Source organism: Pseudopodoces humilis, chromosome 6, assembly GCF_049639895.1.
Source record: "Pseudopodoces humilis isolate 2021_Gansu_Grassland_sample_001 chromosome 6, ASM4963989v1, whole genome shotgun sequence".
In the NCBI taxonomy this organism is placed as follows: domain Eukaryota; kingdom Metazoa; phylum Chordata; class Aves; order Passeriformes; family Paridae; genus Pseudopodoces; species Pseudopodoces humilis.
Window position 1 is genome coordinate 16,463,116 of NC_142205.1, and position 19,694 is coordinate 16,482,809.

At 35.7% G+C, this 19,694-nt stretch overlaps 1 protein-coding gene across 3 annotated transcripts in view; it reads left to right on the plus strand.

Annotated features, from left to right (window-relative positions):
* Positions 1–19,694, plus strand: part of SLIT2 (slit guidance ligand 2) — a 261,831-nt gene that overhangs the window by 14,940 nt on the left and 227,197 nt on the right. For all 3 annotated transcript variants that reach the window (XM_088056235.1, XM_005517810.3, XM_088056237.1), the window contains exon 4: positions 6,917–6,988. In XM_088056235.1, coding sequence (XP_087912361.1) covers positions 6,917–6,988 — 72 coding nt within the window. The remainder of the gene's footprint in view (positions 1–6,916; positions 6,989–19,694) is intronic.

Genomic DNA, 19,694 nt, shown 5'->3' on the forward strand with positions numbered 1-19,694 from the left:
TTTACAGTGTTTTTAATGCTTTTTGGTGCTGTAGGCAGAATTAATAGGTATAATGACCAAATTTTTATAGAAATATCCTTTCTGTTGAAACAGTAAGGAATACAGAAAACAATATCCTTGGTTTCTGTCTTTTCTTCTTAGTGAAAAAAATGCTTTAAAAAGGCAAAGTGAGTATAGGCTCTTGACAGCACAAAATACTGTTCTGCATAATGTAGGGAGAATTGATTGGGCTAGGAGTGGAGTGTGGTAATTTTGGACTTGACATCAAACTCATGGGAGAAGAAAATAAAAGATGAAATACATTTGGTTTCAAGTAGTGTACAGTAGTTCAGTGTAGTAGTATAGTTGAGAAGTACCTTTCACTGCTTCATACACAACTAAGAAACTGAGTTTGCAGTATTGTCCTGCCACTGTTCAGAATTTTTTTCTTACTGCAACAGGTATCTAATTTATATTTGAAATTAAATGGGGAATAACTTACATGTCTTTTTTAGCTAGTCATTATTTAGCCTGGGAAATGGAGTCCTGCTTTTAAGTCGTTCTTGACCTGGGTAAAACCTTCTTGGCCATCCAAATGCTGTAAGAACAACCTTGAACTTCTCAGATTCCAGTTTTTACTCATGTGGTTGGTAAACTTGATATCGTTAGGCTTAATGAGATGGAATAGTTTGACTAGAGAAATTCTCTTTGCAGAGAGTTCTTAATGGAAAAACTGGCACAATCTTTTGCTTAGCTCTTAGTTCTTGGGTTTTCCTCTCACTTGATGACATGCAAGTCACATTCATAGACAGCAGTTGCCAGATGTGTTGAAGTTCAGCAGATTGTGGCTTTGGACATGGATGCAAAAGTATTTTCTGCCTCTGGCAGATATAACACAATGTTTTTTGTAGAAAAGTAGTGATTTTCCTTCCTTTCAGTTGTAGGTCTAAGTTAAGCTCTCTATAATTTCTCTGTTGAGGCAATAGGAATCACTGTTTCTGATGTCTGTTATTCTGATCCTATACATTAGCATTAGATTTTTAGGACATCGTACTTAAACCAGCCCATGGAGATGATTTGGGTGCTGTGCACTAGTGTTCTGTTTTCAGGTACTTGGATAATTTTGTAGGTGGCTTCTGTATTTCCTGAGCTCATAAAGCCTGAACTGATGTTAGACCTTCCCAGCAGATGCATATCCCTCTAACATCTTGGAACTACTCTAAGGAGCCTTGCAGGCTCAGCTGTGAGTAGGAAGTGCTCCTGTGTGAACACGCAGAGGTTTAATTACTGACATGTTCTTCTATTTTAAATTCAAATGTAATGTAAACAGGCTTTTATGCTTTTAAAGTTTATATATATTTTGCAAATGAGCTTCACCGAGCTGTTACATGCTATTTTTGAATGTGTGTAATAGTTATTTCCTCTGCTGACAAACAGAAGGTGTGGATATGTTCATTTTGAATAATACAGTTTCCAGGCTGTATGGTGCTGTGTGCTACTATGTGCAGTTAGTGTATTTACTTCTCTTGGCTAACTTTGAAGGAGGAATGGAAAATAATGAATGATACTGTCAATGTAGTGCGAGTTGGAAGCAATCAATCCTTTTTCCTGAAGCAGTGGTGGTAGAATAAAATGTATCTGTGCCTGTATTTAGAGTTTTGGAAGGCTCTCATTCTCTATGCATCCAATGGGATAGACTGTTCCTAATTAAAGAGCACAGCTGATTTATAACTTACTTTAATCAGCTTTTAACTTCAATAAGTTTTCAGGTTATCTTTGAGGGCTTCTTTTGTCCTACAGAATCTACAGGTAGAATTGCATCTGCTTGAACTAAAACCCATTGGAAAATTACTTAGGTGGGACACAATAGCAGCCTTCCAGTACTTGTAAGGTGGTTATGAAAAACCTCAAGCCAGGCTTGTTGCTCTGGTAAGCCAACAAGCATAAATCAAATTGGGAAGTGTAACTACACATAAGGGCAAAACTTCTTCACTGCAAGGACAGTCAAGCACAGAAACAACTCATTTTTCCAGAGTGGCTCTACAGTCTCCTACACCTTCTCTGGTTGTATGTAGTTGATATAGTGGGATCAGAAACAAGTTACAGTGAAGGCTGTAGCAAGTCTGAAACAAATGGGTGTGAATTATAGCAATTGCAGATGATTACATTTCCCCAGTGCAATCAAGATTTTTTTTTTTTCTCCTTTCCTCCTCCATGCTTGATTGCTACTGGATCATAGTTATTGTGGTGTGAAAACTTGGGAGAGACATCAGGATGGACTTGTGGCATGGCCAGACATCAATGGGTTGGGATATGTTGCTACTGGGAATGTAATGTGCTCTCCCTGCACTGTACCTCTATCTGCTGTCATCTACATATACTCTGGCTGCATGCAGAAGACAAGTAAAATTCAGATGTATACTAATTTCAACTAAAATAGCCTGTTGTTCAGAACCACTAGCTTAAATCAAGCCACATTTTTTTGCTTACTTTAATGTTGTCTGGTTCAAAGAGTTACTCACTCTTTGTTGGGTCTTACTTTTTGTCTGCCTGTTGGTATTGAGCTTCCTTTAATGAGTATTTTCACCGTCTTATTTGTCAAAGGTATTTTTAATTTGTCTTTAAATCCTTTTGAATACTTCAACCATCATTTTACTTTGAAGATGCTTTTCTAGTCTTTACTGTGTCTAAAAGACTGAGCTCTGGGAGTTTTAAACTCTGAAGTATTTGAAATACTTTGTATGCTTTAGGTATGTGTACTTTGCTTGAATTCATTGTGAAGAGCTCAAAAACTTACCTAAGTTTGCCTAATCTCTTTCTAAAGATGCATTCAGCAACAGAAGAAAAAAATTATGTATATTTAAATTGTAACTTGAAATATATTATATTGGTGCCTCATCATATATTATATGATGCCTGTTTATTTCTGGACACTACCAAAGGACTTTACAGTCCAAGTTATTACAAAGTTAAAATAGATTTTCCAGTACATTTTCTGTTGCTTACACCACTAATGCTTCATCTGCTCGGAGCTCTCTGCTTGAGAAACACAAATACTTGTTGCTCAGTTGGAAAACTGAATAGTCACAGTATGGAATATCTCATCACTGTTTCTTCAGTGCTTCACTTTGAGCTTCATGTCAGTTCTGGTTCAGTTGGTGAAACTAAAAATTCTCGCATTGCCCCAGGGAAATCATGGCCTGCTAGGTAACTGTGCTAAGTGTCTGCCACCACACATTGGAAGGTGGTGTAGTGGAGTATTTATGGTTGTTTTTACTCAAAGTAGCTGTAGTTCTTTAAAACCTGCAGTCCTGGATTCCATGATCCACTGTGCTTACCTTGGGTTTCAGTTTGAGAGAAAAAGGGGATCATATCTTTTTCACTCACTCTGATTCCAGACAGAATTAAGCACCAGGTCACCTGGAAAAGTGGAAATGTTGGAGAACCATATAAAATACTGAACCATTTTAAAATAGTAATGTATTTTCTGGACTCATTGTGTGGCTCTTTCCAAACATTACAAACTCTTCACGGTGAGTGTTGAATGTTGTGTACTGTGATACTAGGCTGTTGTTTCAGACTTGCTCTGCACAGTTTTTTCCCATTCACTTATGTTTTCATATAGTTTTTTAGAGAACTACCTACTGTAGTCTTGAAAAATACAGTTCATTGAAGTCAAGTTCATAAAATCTCCATATAGAAAACTCAAGCAAATTGACTCTTTCAAGAGCATTTGCTATAACTTGTAATATGTAAGGAGTAGCTGAAGTATCTTCTTGAAGTATAGTAAAAGACATATTTCCCACTATGTCCTTCATGAAAATTACTAATGTTTAATCTTCTTGGTCACAGGCAATAAGGAATATTTAAATTTTTTGGTAGAGAGAGCTTAGTACTAAAAGAATATTCAGTGAGTGGGATAAAGCTATTCAAAATAAAGGATACAAAATGCAGGATTCATAAGGGCTCAGTAATTTAACTTGTGTATTCCCTCAATCTGTGTAGTGCTCAAAGAACAAATATTTTAGTCTTGTGAAAGGCAAAGTAAATTTGTGTGTTGAAACACTAATTTGAAGTTCCGAGCTCACAGGGTAGAAACTGTTGAGACATGAGAGTAGAGCAATTTATTGCTAGTTTAATTAATGCAACTAGATTTATTGTCCATAACTTAGATTTGAAAGTGCTGTGGAGTGGCAGATGCATCAGTGTGTTAAAGGTATACTCAGCTGTGTGAGGTATATGATCTGCAGGTAATAACAGAAGCTCCTGATGGAAGGTGTTAACTCTTTGTATAAGATGTTAAATAGCAGAGTGAGTGTTTTACCTGTGAAGTATCCTTCGGAGTGTTCCTGTGTGTCCTTTACGGTTGTTGTTGCACGGACTGAAAGGCAGCCTGCCTGATAAACTTGATCATCAATTAATATTATGTCATTGTACTAGAGAGGTTTTTATGTAATATTATGCAAAAAAAACAGATACGGAAAAATTTCTACTACAGAAACTTCTACAAAAATACAGATACTGATTAATTTCACTGCCCTTTTGGTAACAGCTCATCATTATTGTCTAGTGTCCAAACTTAATAGAGTTATTAAGAAGTACCAACAGATTTTTGTCCTGAAAAGCTGATTAGAAGACTGATTTTTTAGTCTTTACTCTGCATGCTTTTCCATGTAATTCTGGATCTGTAATCATGGACTTAGAGGCTTATGTTTCTATTTAGCTAAGAGAAGCAGTGAAAGAATTTTTCTTTTTTTTTTACTTAGTCATTTGTTCATTTCCTTAATTTTCAAAATCTTGTTGGATTGTAAATATAACTTAGTTTAAAACAATTGTCACCTACTTCAGTTTTGTGGTCTTGGCATATACCTTTATACATAAATTGACTAAAGGTCAGAAAATGTCTATTTTTAAATTATTTTATTTTGAAAATGTAGTAAATGCAGAAACAGTAAAATGTATCACTTTCTTGTATTTATGTAGGGCTGGTTTTCTTCTTAAGTAGTGTTCAATTCAGAAGCCTTCCAGCAGTCATTAGTTTATAGCTCTCTTTTATATGTAAATTTTTTGTTCTACTTATTTGGACGTATGACTTGCAAAATCACAATCTAGATTTTTTTGTTGTTGTTGCTGGATTAAGATTTTTTTTCTAATTATTAGAATGCATTGTCACTCATCTCTTATCCCAGTGGTGTAGTCTTTAATTTTCTGGTTCTTTCAATCTAAGTATTCTTTTAATCTCTAAAAGTGTGATTTAGGTTTCTTCTGCTTAGAGAAATAAGGATTTCTGATGCTTCACTAACAGAAAGGAGCCTGACATTAACACTGGAAAATTATGGATATCTAGAACTCAAAAAGTTGACTGTTTGTGTTTGAACTTGGTAACAAACCTCTGTATAAAAATATTAAACAGAATATTTCACTCTCATCACATTGAGCTTTAAAGGAAGAAAAGCTAAGCGAACTAAAACCATGGAGCTATGTAAAATTTGATTCTGAATGTCTGTGTATCTGCATGGGAATTTCTGGAAAAACCATTAACTAGAAAGACCAGTATATGGAACAACATTATTGAGAAGTTAGCCCAGAGAGGCTAAACAGGCTTGAATATTTAAGTTCAGCCCTAAGATGAACAAACTGGAAAATCTGAGCCTTTATGAAATTCGAAAACTTAATTTTTCAAGACTGATGTCCAGTATATTTTTTCACCTAGTGGAATGTCTTGAAACAGTTTATTGATGTAGTGTAACCACTGTAATGATTATATCTTTGTATATAATGTGTGTGTGTGCATATATATGTATATATCAGACAGTCCCATGCAGTCTGGTTTCCATGAATGCCTTGAATTATTGAGGGATTGTGAATTGCAAACTGGCCTGTGATAAATTTTATGGGACAGAACAGTTTTTTCCAGTAGGTTGCTTTGCTTGAATAGCAGGTGCCACATGTGGTGGATGCATTGCTTAAAAACAACCAAAAACCTGTTTAGGGCTTGACTTCTTGACTGGGATGACAGTATGCTCCAGAGCTGTCACTTACACATGGTAGAAAGAATAATCTGCATTGTATGTTTAGAAAAAAACATGAAGGTAGAATATATTTGCCTTGGCTAGTGGCTGTTCTGTTGTCTATGGGTATAATACAGAGGGCTTTGATCTTGTCACCTCAGTGTGAGCAGCTGTGACCCTGGTCAGCATGCTCAGTGAGAATCTTCACAGACAAATGGGCACCTTCCAGATTTCAGTTGCAGTTTTTCTGTTGTACACTGTCTTATGTACATCTGATCGAGTTCTGTTTTTTTTTTAATTTAGCTTCTTCAAAATTCCTATCTTTACAATTAAAGAAAAAAAGCTGCACACAAAAACTTGTAATGCCAAATAGAAGCTGTGATTCCTTGGGGTTTTTTGACTTCTATTTAATCAGGGTTTCTGTAACAGCTTCCTATGCTTTTTAAAATTTATGTGAATAGGTTATATGGTTCTTTGGACATAGTATTATCTTGTTACTGAAAGTTTATACGTTTATATTTACATGTTTGATACATGCTCCCTTGAACCTTTTCATGGTCACAAAATGTCTGTTTGCTCCATTACACTAAGAGGAACGTAGAGTTGGTAGGGAATTAAGTTTATACTGCTGATTTTGTGTTTTTAGCTTTCATGTTATTTATGTGGGATGGAGACCTGACTTGGTGATTGGTTCACACTGCAGAGATTCAAAATCTTTCATAAAATAGGTAATATGGTCTGTTGGGGGAAACCAGAAAATGTAATTAGTCCATGGCAAATTTACTACTGGACCATGTCTCCGCTAATGGACCTTTCTGGTCTTTAAAATCAGCTTGTTACAGCAGTGGGATTCCAACTCAAAGTGGTTGCATTGCATTGTTGTAGCATTTGTAATTTAACACAACTTTTTCTTTTTCTTTCCAAAGGCGCCTAAACAGAAACAACCTCCAGTTGCTTTCTGAGCTGCTCTTTCTGGGGACGCCGAAGTTATACAGGCTGTAAGTAGGCACGACCCAGTAACTATTATCTGGGAAAATTTGGATTTGGTCTGTTATTGTGTCTTGCATTAAAATTTTTACCTTTTGTCTCACATTGGGCTCAAATGTGTCTTTGAACATTGGTATTTTGTTTAAACTGTTTACTTTCTTTGACTGCTTTTCAGAGTTTTTTTTTAATTTTATTTTTTTTTAACCTCTAGGTCAGATACTGATACTTGTATGATAATATTGTCATTTTCTCCCACTTCTTTAAGGAAGTTTTTCTGAAAAAATACTTTGATTTTCCTCTTTTCCTGTTCGGGTTTTTTTTTATTGTTTATGTGTTAAAAGAACTAAAAAATGCCTGTGGAGATTCTGACCCAGAGATGCAGCACTGTATAAGCACTTTGGTTTTGTGATGTTCTGCTTTTGTGGCCATACACACTTGGCCAGAAAAATGATAGTGTTGGCAAATGCTAGGTCTGTAGAGAACTCTCTCCTGTGTCCCTTCACAGAGAAAACAAAGCTAGTAACTCAAGCTCTGGGAAGAAAAAATTATCAAATGCTTTACTTAAATAAAAATGACAATAAATCAAGGAACTAGTTTTTTGTTTTGATTTTGTTACTTGGTTTGATAATGCTTTACTCTAGCCAATATTTTAAAATACATGTTTTTGATCCATTGTCCTTTCTAATAAGCCACTTAATTCTGTTGCAGTTGAAATGTGGAATAAAGTTTAGAATGTAGTTTAATTAAACAAAATAGATTATTAGGTATCTTTCAGTTACAGTATGTGTTATGGAAGGGATAACACATGACATTAAGCTTAAGTAGGCTTTGGCAAGGTTGTACTAGTTCAGCGTGTTTTAATTTAGATATGTTTGATACATTTCTTCAGACTCCAGGTGAGATTTCTGCTGTTGAAATTGCTGGTTAATGCTGGGTTTCATCACTTGTGTGCTTAGAAAAAGAAAATTGAAGTTGGAGGAAAGCAGGATTTCTCTTGTTTCTACTTAAGTACATGGAATTATGTTTGAGAACAAATGTGATGCTTTTTTTAGTTGATTTTTTGTTTTATTATTGTGAAATAATAGTTCTTTTCTCCTTTCTTGTAGCAATATACGATAGCAAACTCAAAATTACCCCTGTTATTGTAAACATTTATCTTTGTGTATCTTGTTTTATTCCCTTGCTAGAAATGTATAATTTGTTTCCAGAAATTCCCTATAGAAGTAATGAGTTGTTAAATGACAAGGCCAGAAAGCTGCTGAAGGCTTTTTTCCTGAAAAACAAAAATATTTTGCTCTGCTATAATATTATAATATATTCAAATATGATATTATATATTAACAACTGAGTCTCTTATAATTTCCATCAGCTGGGATAAAGACATTACTTCTATCAGGAAGGAAATGAAAGGGATTTATGATCATTTTATTATTCCGCCTACAGTGTAATGGTTGCTACCTAGATTCATATAAAATAGAAATGAGCCATAATTTGCAGGCAAAAAATGGATACACACTGTAGTCAAAATTATATTTGAATGTATTTATTTCAGAATTGTGTATTTGATAGATGCTAGTCTTAAATCAATAAAGTCCTTTGACATAAAGCACACAACTGCTTATAGCATATATGGAGGAAAGTAAGAGATCACTGGCTTCACAGTATTAAATTTCCTCTGCCTAAGGGTTATTGTTGATCAGACCATGAAAGTGAATGTCTGGTTATAATGTATTCATGTTTAAAAGAAAATATGAATGATAGTAAAAAACTACAGCTGCTTAGCGCTAAATTTGTAATTAAAAACTGCCAGGCCAACAATGGCACTGATGTTAGAACTGTTTGTTGTCAGTTTCCAGTTAATATGTAGCTTGTTCCCTTTGAAGAGTATAAAGTGGTTTGGTTTTTTTTACATATATTGTTGTATATGCTTAGATGTATTTACATCCAAATAAATATTTTTCTAAGGAGAATTAAAGTTGTCTAAACATGATAAATAATATATATATGTACATTGCTTTGGGTTTATTTTTGGCACTTAACAGCTAATCAAACAATGTGTGTACAGCAAGGTTTCAACATACTATTGAGCTTCTGTGAATAATAATTACCATTTGACCCTTGGCTGTAAATGAGATGCCAGGTGAAGAAGCACATATGCTTGTTGTGTAGGCTAAATGCAATATAAAAGAAAGAGGTTACACTGTATATGAATTATGATTCGACACAGTTGGTTGCCGCCAGCGGACGGCTATGCTTTCCCTTTGCTGTCTGCTCCAATTTCTCTTTGGACGGGTTGAGAGAGCACTGCGTGTTCAGGTCAAGATGTTTGCCTAGAAATAGTAGTACAGTTGCAGCTGTGTTTGCTGGAGCAGGAGACTAGTTTAAATAGCATTACCATTTATCCAGTCCATTAACAGAACTCTGTAAAATAATACCAACTCTGCATAAACTACAGGACAGTGTAATAAAATTACAAGCACTTGTTGACAGATGGGAAGTGTAAGTAAAGGAAAGCAATAGGTTGAGAATTTAAAAGAGACAGTGCATTATTTTCTGTGTCTAAAGACACTTAATTTCAAAGGTAGTTAAATTATTTTTCAGGCTACTTTCTTTCCAGTTTAGCAGCCTTCCAGGAAATCTCCTGGAACTAGTTAAAATGGATAATTTTAGTCAAAACATAAGCTGATTTTCCCATTAACAGCTATCTACAGAGGTGTTTTGGCATAAATATTTCAGTAGGAAGTAGTTAATGCTAAAAATAGCATGAAGGGTTCTATAGGGTATATTAATCTTACCTTGCAAGCAATCTCTCAAAAAACAATGTATATGAACCCCTGTTTTGATGCAATACCTTTATTTTAAAGGTGCTGTTTAAAATCCTCTGGGATGATAAGTTCTTGCTCAACAAGTAGTATTCGTGCAAGGAGGAGCATTCTTTGGTGACCTGCATGCTCACTCATGCCACGTTGTGTAGAATCAGGGATGGTACCTTAGCACAGAGAATGACCACAGCCTAGGGAGTGCTTATCTGAGGCAAATAGATTTTGACTGCTTACTTTGGCTGGTTAGATCACAGTTCATTGATTGCTGTTTGCTGCAGGATACTGAGTGCTGGACCCAAGCTGTTTGAAAGTTTAGTTTTAAAAAGTACCTTTATTAATCAGTGGCATGTAAAGGTTATTGAAGTACGTAAGCGTCCCTTTTGATTTACATTTCTTGTGTTTGGAATGTGGTTAAGTTTCTTTACTGACTAATATCTGTATAAGTTAGGCAATGTTTGCCTCAGGGGGAAATAAAAAAATCAACCTTTGTAGCAAATGTGGTCTTATATATGTTTTTTTTTAGTATGTGTACATACTAAAAGGTACACATCTCATCTAAATATTTCTCATCTAAAAGGAAAAAGCTCCAAAACTTGATGTAGTCTGATTAATAAACATCAATTTTGACATGTCTGTCATTTAAAAAATTCTAAACAAATAATTACAGGAAAAAAGTACTAAACAAAAAAAAACTTTAAAAAACTATCTTAGGCCAGAACAGCAGCAGCAACAACAAAACAGGCTGTACGGGGGGCCCTTGCAAAAATTCCTCCCGAATTAATTTCTGCCAGCTATGATTAAAGTGTGTGGTACTAGATGTGTCAGACACCATAGTTCTCTGCTTCATTTTACTCTTGGCCTCTTTGGCCCCTGCCACAATAAATCCCACAATGGTTAGGCAGGAATTGCAGGTTACAGTTGCCAGGGTTACCGTTGTCCGGCCGCACCGACATCATTCCTCATCCCGGCCGGCAGGCCTGGGCCGCGGCCGCTCCCGGCCCGGGCAGCCTCGGCTCCCGCTGCTGCAGGTGCCGCTCACATCGCTCCCCGAGCCTGCTTTGGCTTTTACCTTGGCTGAGAGAGGAAAAAAGGGAAAAAAACCCCCAAAACCGTATCACATAGGAGGGGAAAGAAGTGATAAAATGGTGCACGTAAGGTGCTATGACAAGGACTTTTAGCTGTTTTCAAATGCTGGACTCCCTGTTTTTAAGGTGTAATTTATGATCTTGTCATATTTCTTTCAAAAGTAATCATGGTGAGACTATGGTCATAATTTTGTAGAAAAGACACCTTCAGTCTGAATCCATTTTAAGAACTCAATAAAGGAATCACTTATTAGAAAAATGCTCATTGTCTCAAAGCCTCTGAAATTTTCCAACTACAGACATCTGCTCTGGGTGTTAAACCCAATGAGGAGTAAAAATAAATTTCTCCCTTTCAAAAAGCAATATTGAAGGATTTTTCTCCTTTTGAGAGTAGATTGTTAGCGGAACTGCTGTCAGGTAGGCACAGCGGGTTGGTTTCCACTGTGCTGCAGCAGCATTACAGTGTGCTCTACTTTATTGCAGAGGTGGGCTGGATGGACAAAAATTTTAGAAACTGTTGTTCAAACAGGAATTATGGAGCCAACTTGTTGCTATACTCTCCCTAGGACAGTGTGTTGAGGTGTTTTACTCACTTGTTTTTATGATTTGTTATGGTGTGTTCTAGCAGCATGCACACAAGAAAATTCCTTTTTTTTTTTTCTCATGTAATAGAATTAAGTCATACCATTTTAGGGCTAAATAGAAGCAAGTAAGTCTTCCTTACATTGCATCAACCTGGCTGTCTTTTAACTTGTTTTTATCACAGTTGCTTAGTTCAAGTACAAGAATGTTTGAATTGTTTTATCTAGCCAATTAAGTTCAGTTGGCAGGAATATAGCGATTCTGACGCTAGTTAGTTTTTAAATACTAGCATTATTTTGTTAGCACCACTCTTGAACTGTGACTATAGTTATCAGAATCTAACTATATTTCAAAATTACTACTTAGCAAAGAGTATATGCATATTAGTATAGGTATTAGTGAGTATACAGTTCTGGCTTTGTGGTATTGTAAGCCAGTAATTAAGACTAAATCTTTAATATATGAGTAATTACTAATATTTTTTGCAGTATGCAAGCCACATCACTGCATTTTTGCTAACAAGAGGTCTTCTTACCCCAGTATAGAATGTTTTCAGGGTGAGTGTGGTCCCTTCCACTGCATGGCTACTGCCAGTTACTTTTCTGAGAATTTATCTTCGTATAATCCCAGTCAGTAGACAGACAGGCCTATCTAAAAAATTAAGTATGTATTAAAAATATGCTTGTTAAGGTTCATTGCCTGTAAGAATAAACCAGAGTAACTGAGAACATGTTATCCCTGGGCTAGGTTTGTAATACCTGTTCTCTGGTATTTATTTCTGGATTAGAAGAACTAGGAGATAAAATTTTGAGATATTTTAAACACTGTTACTTCTATTACCTGCTCATTTTTAATATAGTGACGAAAGGGAATTGAGAGCTTGAATGCTTTATGCAATTTGACTTGCATGTTCACCTTTTTTCTGGTCCTACCACCACTTGCTTCTACCTTAAGTTTTCAATCTCTCTTATAATGTTTCAGAATTGAAAATTCTGTCATCTCAAGGTACTGAACGAGCAAAAGCCACTGTAGCTTTGCTTCAGACATAGGCCTCACTGATATGGCAGGATGGCATTTTAAAGATTTTTGGAAGTGTTGCAAAAATGCTTACAATTCATCAGGTAATTGATTTTTTTTGAGCAAAGAAACAAGTATTGCTTGTATGCATTTGGTGTACAACTTGCAGTAGCTATATCCTAGCAACAGCAAGCATTCAGCCTTAGATTCAGCTGAGTGGAAATGTTGGTAGAACCAGAATGAACTTTTGAAATGTAGTCAGAAAAAGAAAAGTAAAATGAATTATCACTCTGTGCAATTATTAGACTTCAGACTTCACTGTGATACTCTTCCTGCCCTTTGTTATAGAATCTCTTAATCTGTTGGCCTTTCCTGAGCTATGCTTTCTTTTGGATTTGTATGACAACTTGTATGGTGCTGTGCACAAAAAAAAAATCATGTACCAAATATACAGAAATCAAGTGAATTGTTGTTACTGCAAGTAATAGTATGAGATTTTTGAAATTGGAAACAAATTATTTTATTGTGAAATTATGCTCTCAATAGGGATTTTTTTTTTTACTTTTGATATAACTGGAAGCAGTCTTTGAATTGTGGTTGAATTTGCCTTTATTTCTTTAATTATAAAAACATAATTTTCTTGTTTTTTTACAAGGGTTATTTCTTTTGCTATGGGATAAAATGGTAATTTGGATGGACTGCTGGGGCTGTAAACTAATTCTGATCTGGGCAGATCACTAACTCTTTATGTAAGCTGCATGAATAAGTGATATAGTTGACTAATTTCAGCAAAAGGCATCTATAGGGATATCCAGGAGTTGGACTTTGATCCTTGTGGGTCCCTCCCAACTCAGAATACTCCGATCCTGTGATGCTTATAATTTTTTTTTTATTAGAACAAGCACTCCAAAACTGTTCAATCACTTTTAACCTTAATTGGAAATTCATGTTAAACACCAAGCAAACAAAAATATGACTTAGGCAATTCTTCTTGACCAACATAGGTATGTGTTATTTATTTTTTTTATGCTATTAGCTGCTGGCATTTAAATATGTCTGATGTGAAAACATCAATCATATTAATTACTCAAGCCATAGCTCTATTTAAATAGTGTGGTGGTATTCAGAGTAATTGAGAGGCTTATTTTTGCTACTGTGGTTTTGTTGCTTTGACAACAAACATTATCTATTTAAATATTGTCTTCGGTATCTTTGTTGGCATCATTGCAGTTAAAGTTGAGAATTGTTTGAATACAAAAATAAGTGTCTGGTTTTGGATCATCTGTACCCATATTCATGTCCAGTCCCTGCGTTGTTCCTGGAAGGCAGACCTTGAAAGCTTTGGTAACTTATGATCCAGGAAACCATTAAGTCAGGAGTTAAGTAGAAAACTGAAACTCAGTGAAGGAAGCCATGGAAAGTAAAAAAGCATGTCAGAGGAATTGCCATTATTATGTGGTGCAGAAACATGGTGTGAAATGTTATAAAGAGGACATCTGTAAGTCTTGGCTTGAACAGGGTGGACATATAAGTGCAGCCATGTCATCTTGATTAAAAAAAAAAGAACAGAAAAGAGGAATAAATCAAGCCAAGGGAAAATCTGAAAGTATAGAGGCTTGTCCCTGTGATGGTAGGTTTCTTCTACAAGTGGAAGATTAAAGCCTAAAGTAACTGAATAGCTGAGAAAAGTCCAAAGAAAAGTTGATTGCTTCCCCTCCAAGAGTTCCAATTGATTGAAAAAAGCCTAATTTAAAGTTCTGTTTGTTCTGTGTCTTAAACCATCAGAATTTTCTTTTAGAACTGGGGGAATGCTCTGGAAGAGAAAGAATCCAAGGATAAAAAGTCATTGCAGGCCAACAATTGTTCCTAATCCTCACAAAATGCTGGAGAAATTAAATTTATTCTTTATTGCTCAAAGTGTTACCTAGGTCACTGGGCGATGGGAAAATTGAACTGGAAGTCGAGTAGGCACAATCTTTGTTTTGTGTCTAGATGCTTAACCTTAGACACGACAAGGCATCTTAGTGTGTTGTGGGAACTTGGTTCAGAGTATTAACACCAGGACGTTTATTACCCTGGATTTATAATGGGCTATGCTGTCAGCAGATGAAAATGTTGTGTTTACATTGCAGTGTTAAATGATCATTTAATTAACACCTAAGAGAGAAAAAAAAAAAAACCTTGTGAAATTCTTTGCAGCTTTTATTGTTGGTTTCCGTGGAGGTTTTAATATCCAAGTTATGCTGTGGTTGCTTCTATAATACAGCTAGAAAAGACATTTATGAAGGCAATCAAGAAGGACAGACAGTTTAACCCCTGTTGACCCTTCATCCTGAATGTTGATTTATATAGCATTTTAAATGCATTGAATTTGTTTTAAAGCTTCTTTAAAGTTACTCACACAGCATTTAAACAAAAAAATATTTTTCCATTTAAAAATATTTCCCAAAGTGCACATGCTGATAAAGAGCACAGTTCTGCTTAGGAAATAACTAATGTATATAGAATTTATCAACAAAAATTTTACTGTAGTTAAAATAAATAAACTTGTTGTTTTGCCAGATTTGTCTATATGTTCTTGATAAGGGTATACAAGCTTCTCTAAGAAAAAAACAAAAAGGAAGTTTGAAACAGACATCATATCATGTTCTGGTTGCAACAGCTACTGAGTTCTTCAAAAAGAGTAGGGAACTGGCAAGGGAAAGAACAGTACTACAAAATTGTGTATCCACTTTACCCAGTACAGATCCACTTCCATATGTTCTATTGTATCAAAGTCAGAGCTATCTAAAAGATTTAATTTTCTCTGGGTCCTCCATAGTGGTTTTTGTTGTAATGTTGATCTACTAACGCTTTCTGCAATAATGTTGCCCTAGAAAGCATGTTTGAATAGGTTTGTTTTGCATCCTCTACCCAATGTGAGATGGAATGATCTTTAACAAAGAGCAGGTGTTTTTCAACTGATGTATTTTTACAAACATACTGTAGTAAAAATTGAAATAACATATAGGTTTAAAGATTGTTTTGGGGGTTGTTTATTATTTGGTTTTTGCTCAGGGAATAAATCCCACAATTTTAAAGCATTTTAAGAAAATAATAGTGAAAGCCCAGCACAGCTTAAGTAAATTATTGATGACCCACAAATTTTATTGTGTTTTTTTGTTTTTCTTGATGTTCATATTCTTCTCACATGTCAATAACTGAGTTAGAAAACGCAGATGGAATCTGATTCAGTAAATGTTCCTTTTTTTCCACACAACTGACATAAACCATCTAACACTTGATGAAATATTACAGCATGCATTGAGACTTCTATCTGCCAGTGGGATCTTAATGTTTTTCAAACTTCTCTGAATATATTTATAAAGTTGAAATTTAATATTCAGACAGAGATTTGCTTTTGTCTTAAATATTTGAGCATTTAGAATTAAAACAGTGTATTGCTTTCTTCAGTTTTTAATTGAAAAATAATTCTCCAATATCCACCTTTTTATTGAAGTGTTGGGTGAAGGAGCCTCAGGATACACTTAGGATAGATAAGAAAGGCTTACCCTGTACTACGTGTAGCTTGCTGTCTCCTCAGTCCTGGTAGAGCTTGTAGGTTTGCTGTGCTGCTGAGTGATTAAGATGAGCAGTGCATGTAGGAAGACTTAGGCTACACTTTCCACACACAGACCAGTAAACTTTAGCCAAAATGACACTGAACTGTTTGGAACTCAGAGGCCTGGTGGGAAGGTCACAAACATTATCTAAGTACCAATTAAAGGGACTCTCATTATGGTCAGGAAAGTGCCAACGTACAGAGTGCAGTACTTGGTCTTGGAGAAGAGCTGAAGCCGGGGCTGCAGTGATGAAGAGCCCAGACTGTTGTCCCGATCCTCGTAGCTGTTGTAAGGGTACTTGGAGCCAGGCCTGGTGGTTTTACTTGGGAAAGGCTGCTTATGAATGCTGAGCGGGGTTTATTCTCTCCCTCAGACACTTGAGAGGTCTGCTCTGCTAATGGCTGTTCAGACCCACCTCATGGGGAATAAAGCTGGGACTTGCCGAACTCTTTTCATCTTTACAGCCAAGCCCAGGTGCAGGGCCTCCCTGGCTCAAGGGTGTTTACAGGACCACACTCTGAAGGCTTCTTTCCAGGGCCCTTAGTCTTCAGGGGGAAGAAATAAGGGGCTGAATTGGGGGAGTAATCCTTTCAGCTAAGCACTCCTTGAGGATTTTCAGGGTAACGTGTACAAGAGAGAAAATCTTTGCCTCTTTTCATTTCTCCTTCTGTCCAGACAGTTGAATTGTATTTTTATTTTTGCTATGAATGTGTAATCCATAGAGTTGTAAGGAGGGGCTGCTTGTACTTTATAAGGTAGTGTGTACAAGGAGAGGTTTGGTGGCAGTTGTTCACTGCTTTTAGTACTTTAACATGGGAAAGACAGAAGAAACATCAGCTCTTCTTTTTCCCACTTTTATGGCTTTTTGTAGGAGTGGTGGATAGCTGGCAGGGATTTAGGTAGTTGACCCTGAAGCTGCAAATGTTGCATATTGAGTTTGGTAAGACCCACAGGGAAGAGTTGCAATGAAGATAGGATAACAGCTGATATAATGAAGGTGGATTTGTAATAGCTGCTTCTCTGAATGCCAAGTTATGGAAGGCTTATTAGAGAGAAAGGAATGTAGATGTGCATCTAAAAGACAGAGAAAAGAATTTGAAAAGCTTAGCAGAGCTAAAGAAAGTTATTTAGATGAACTAAGAAAATAGCACTGACACATATGTATACAGCATGAAAGCAGTGATCATTTCTGATACTGGAGAAAATTCCTATCTGGTCCTTACTACTGTGTAAATATTAAATCTAGTCAATTATGAATTGATTCTGTCATATTCTGTGTCCTTTATGAATTGTACATTCTTTGCAAAAGGCAAGAGGCTACATTCTCTTCTAGATTTTAGTAACGTCTCTAAATTCAATAGAGAAAATACTTCTGTGTAACTCTCCTATGCCATAATTTGTTATAGCAATAGTACTCTCCTTGTCACTTACGTGCCTACAACACAAAAATACCACTCAAAAAGCAGTGATTTTTAATGTCAGAGTAATTTCTAAAAATTTCAGAAAGAACTTCTGTGAAATGGACATCCTACCAAATCTGTAGAGCAATGCTTTGCCACTTGATCTCTAATACAGTGCTCATGTCAGAGGTGCAGAAGCCATGGCAAAATTTTAGTGTTGTAAGTAAGTTTAGCAGATGCCAAATTTAAATTTCAGCTATAAAAGAATCACAACCACAGTGCTGTTTTCTCTTGGTTTGCCAGTGAAGGTAGCCACGCACATTCAGATTTGAGGGTCTAAATGCCAATCAGGTCATCTTGACTGTTCCAGCTGATAGCAGTGCCTCTATCTGTGTAAAAGAAGAGAATCTTTCACCATGTTCTAAGTCTTGGACTAGGAAATATTCAGAAAATTTTACAACTGTTTTTAAGATTTATAAAAAAAGATTACAATTAGTAAAATTTGTTCAACTAGCATGCCATATTAAGATGAAGCAGTTTTGCAACATGCGCTGTACTATCACCTTTGAAATCTTGCATGTAAAACTGTGTGCTCTGTTCAAAGCTGTTGTTCAGTGTGCCAGTTGTGCCACATGTTCCTGAAGTTTTAGATACTAAGGTGAAGTACTTATTTGGTCCATTATTTTTTAGTCTGTTGATTGCTGATCTAAACTGTTTAAACAGCACACCAGTAAATTTTGGTAGAGGATATAATAGTAAGGGATTTAAATTTAAAAAAAATAAAGTATGCTGGAATTATTTATCCTGTGGATATGAACTGGAGAATGTGGAAAATACAAAATATGGCAAACTAAAGATTATAATCACTGGGGAAAAGCTATTGTGAGAGACTTAATAATATCTGTAAATGCATGGAACAAAAACATCATCCCATTTCATGTGTGTGTATCAAAGGCAGGAAATGGAAACTAACTTTGTTATGGAGTTTTGCAAAACTGATGATGATGTGGTTTGCTTTGCTAGTTAATCTTACGGGAAGTTCACTTCAAATGGATATTTTTTCCATTTTGTTGCAACATTAAAAGTATTTCACTAATATTTTGTCTAAATTGAGGGTTTTTTTCTTCATTTGTGTATCAGGTTGCAAAATCTTTCTTTTTCATCAGTCAAATGAAAGAAAACAGAAATGTATTTGAATTGTAGGGAAGGCTTTAAAATTAGAATGTACTGTTAGCCTATTTATATGGGTGGAATAGCAAAATAACATCAATATCATGTGTGCATTTATATTAGGAAGAACAAAAAGTAAAACTGTGAGAAATGTAGTTGAATTAAGAAGGTGACTGGTCAAGAAGAGATTTCAGCAGGGAGTTGCAAGTTTTTGAGATGGGTGACCTAAGAATGATCATTTAGTGTATATTCAGCATTGAAGTAAAAATGGTAATAATAATACTACCAGATACACAAATTCTTATTAAAGAAATGGAACTGTACAGTTTGCTGGAATAATAAATTCACAAGACTGAACATTTAGGAGTAACTGGGGTGTTGGATTTTCTCTGTAGTATCTGAAAATCAAAGCTTTTTCAGTGATTTTTGTTCACTGCTGGTCTCCAAACCATTCTGTTACAAGCTTTCTTCATCATGATTTTATCCACAGAGGTGCCAGGTGGAGAGAGGAGTCTAATTCTTTCTTGCAGTATGAATGACAGCTTGTGGTGTTGTTCCATGTGATGCTTTTGTCTAGGTTGGTGAAAAGGAGTCAGGTGGAGCCAGTAGTGCTTCTCATACCTAGATAAACCCTAGACAGTGAGTTGGTAGTAGGGAATAAATTCTGAAACATGAACAAGCTGACATTTCACTGAAAGTTGCAAATACTTGGGAATCTGCTGGTTGCTGATTTGAGTTTTTGTCCAGGGAAGACTTTGTCTTACAAGAGCTGCAGATTACCATGATAGTTTGTATTGTAGGACTGAGGCCTAGAGAGCCTTTCAGTGCTGGCAGAAAAGTGTATTATTTCAAATCTTACTCTAGAGAAATTTAGATTAAGGTGCATAAGAATTGTTCCATGTTGAGTAAACAAGCTGTAAAAGACTTCAAAGTCTGATTCCTGAAGGAAAGCACTATTAGAATAACCACTCAGTTTTGTGTATTCCATGGAATAGGAATTTGAGTGTTTGAGACTCTGCCATTCATGCATACAGCAAGA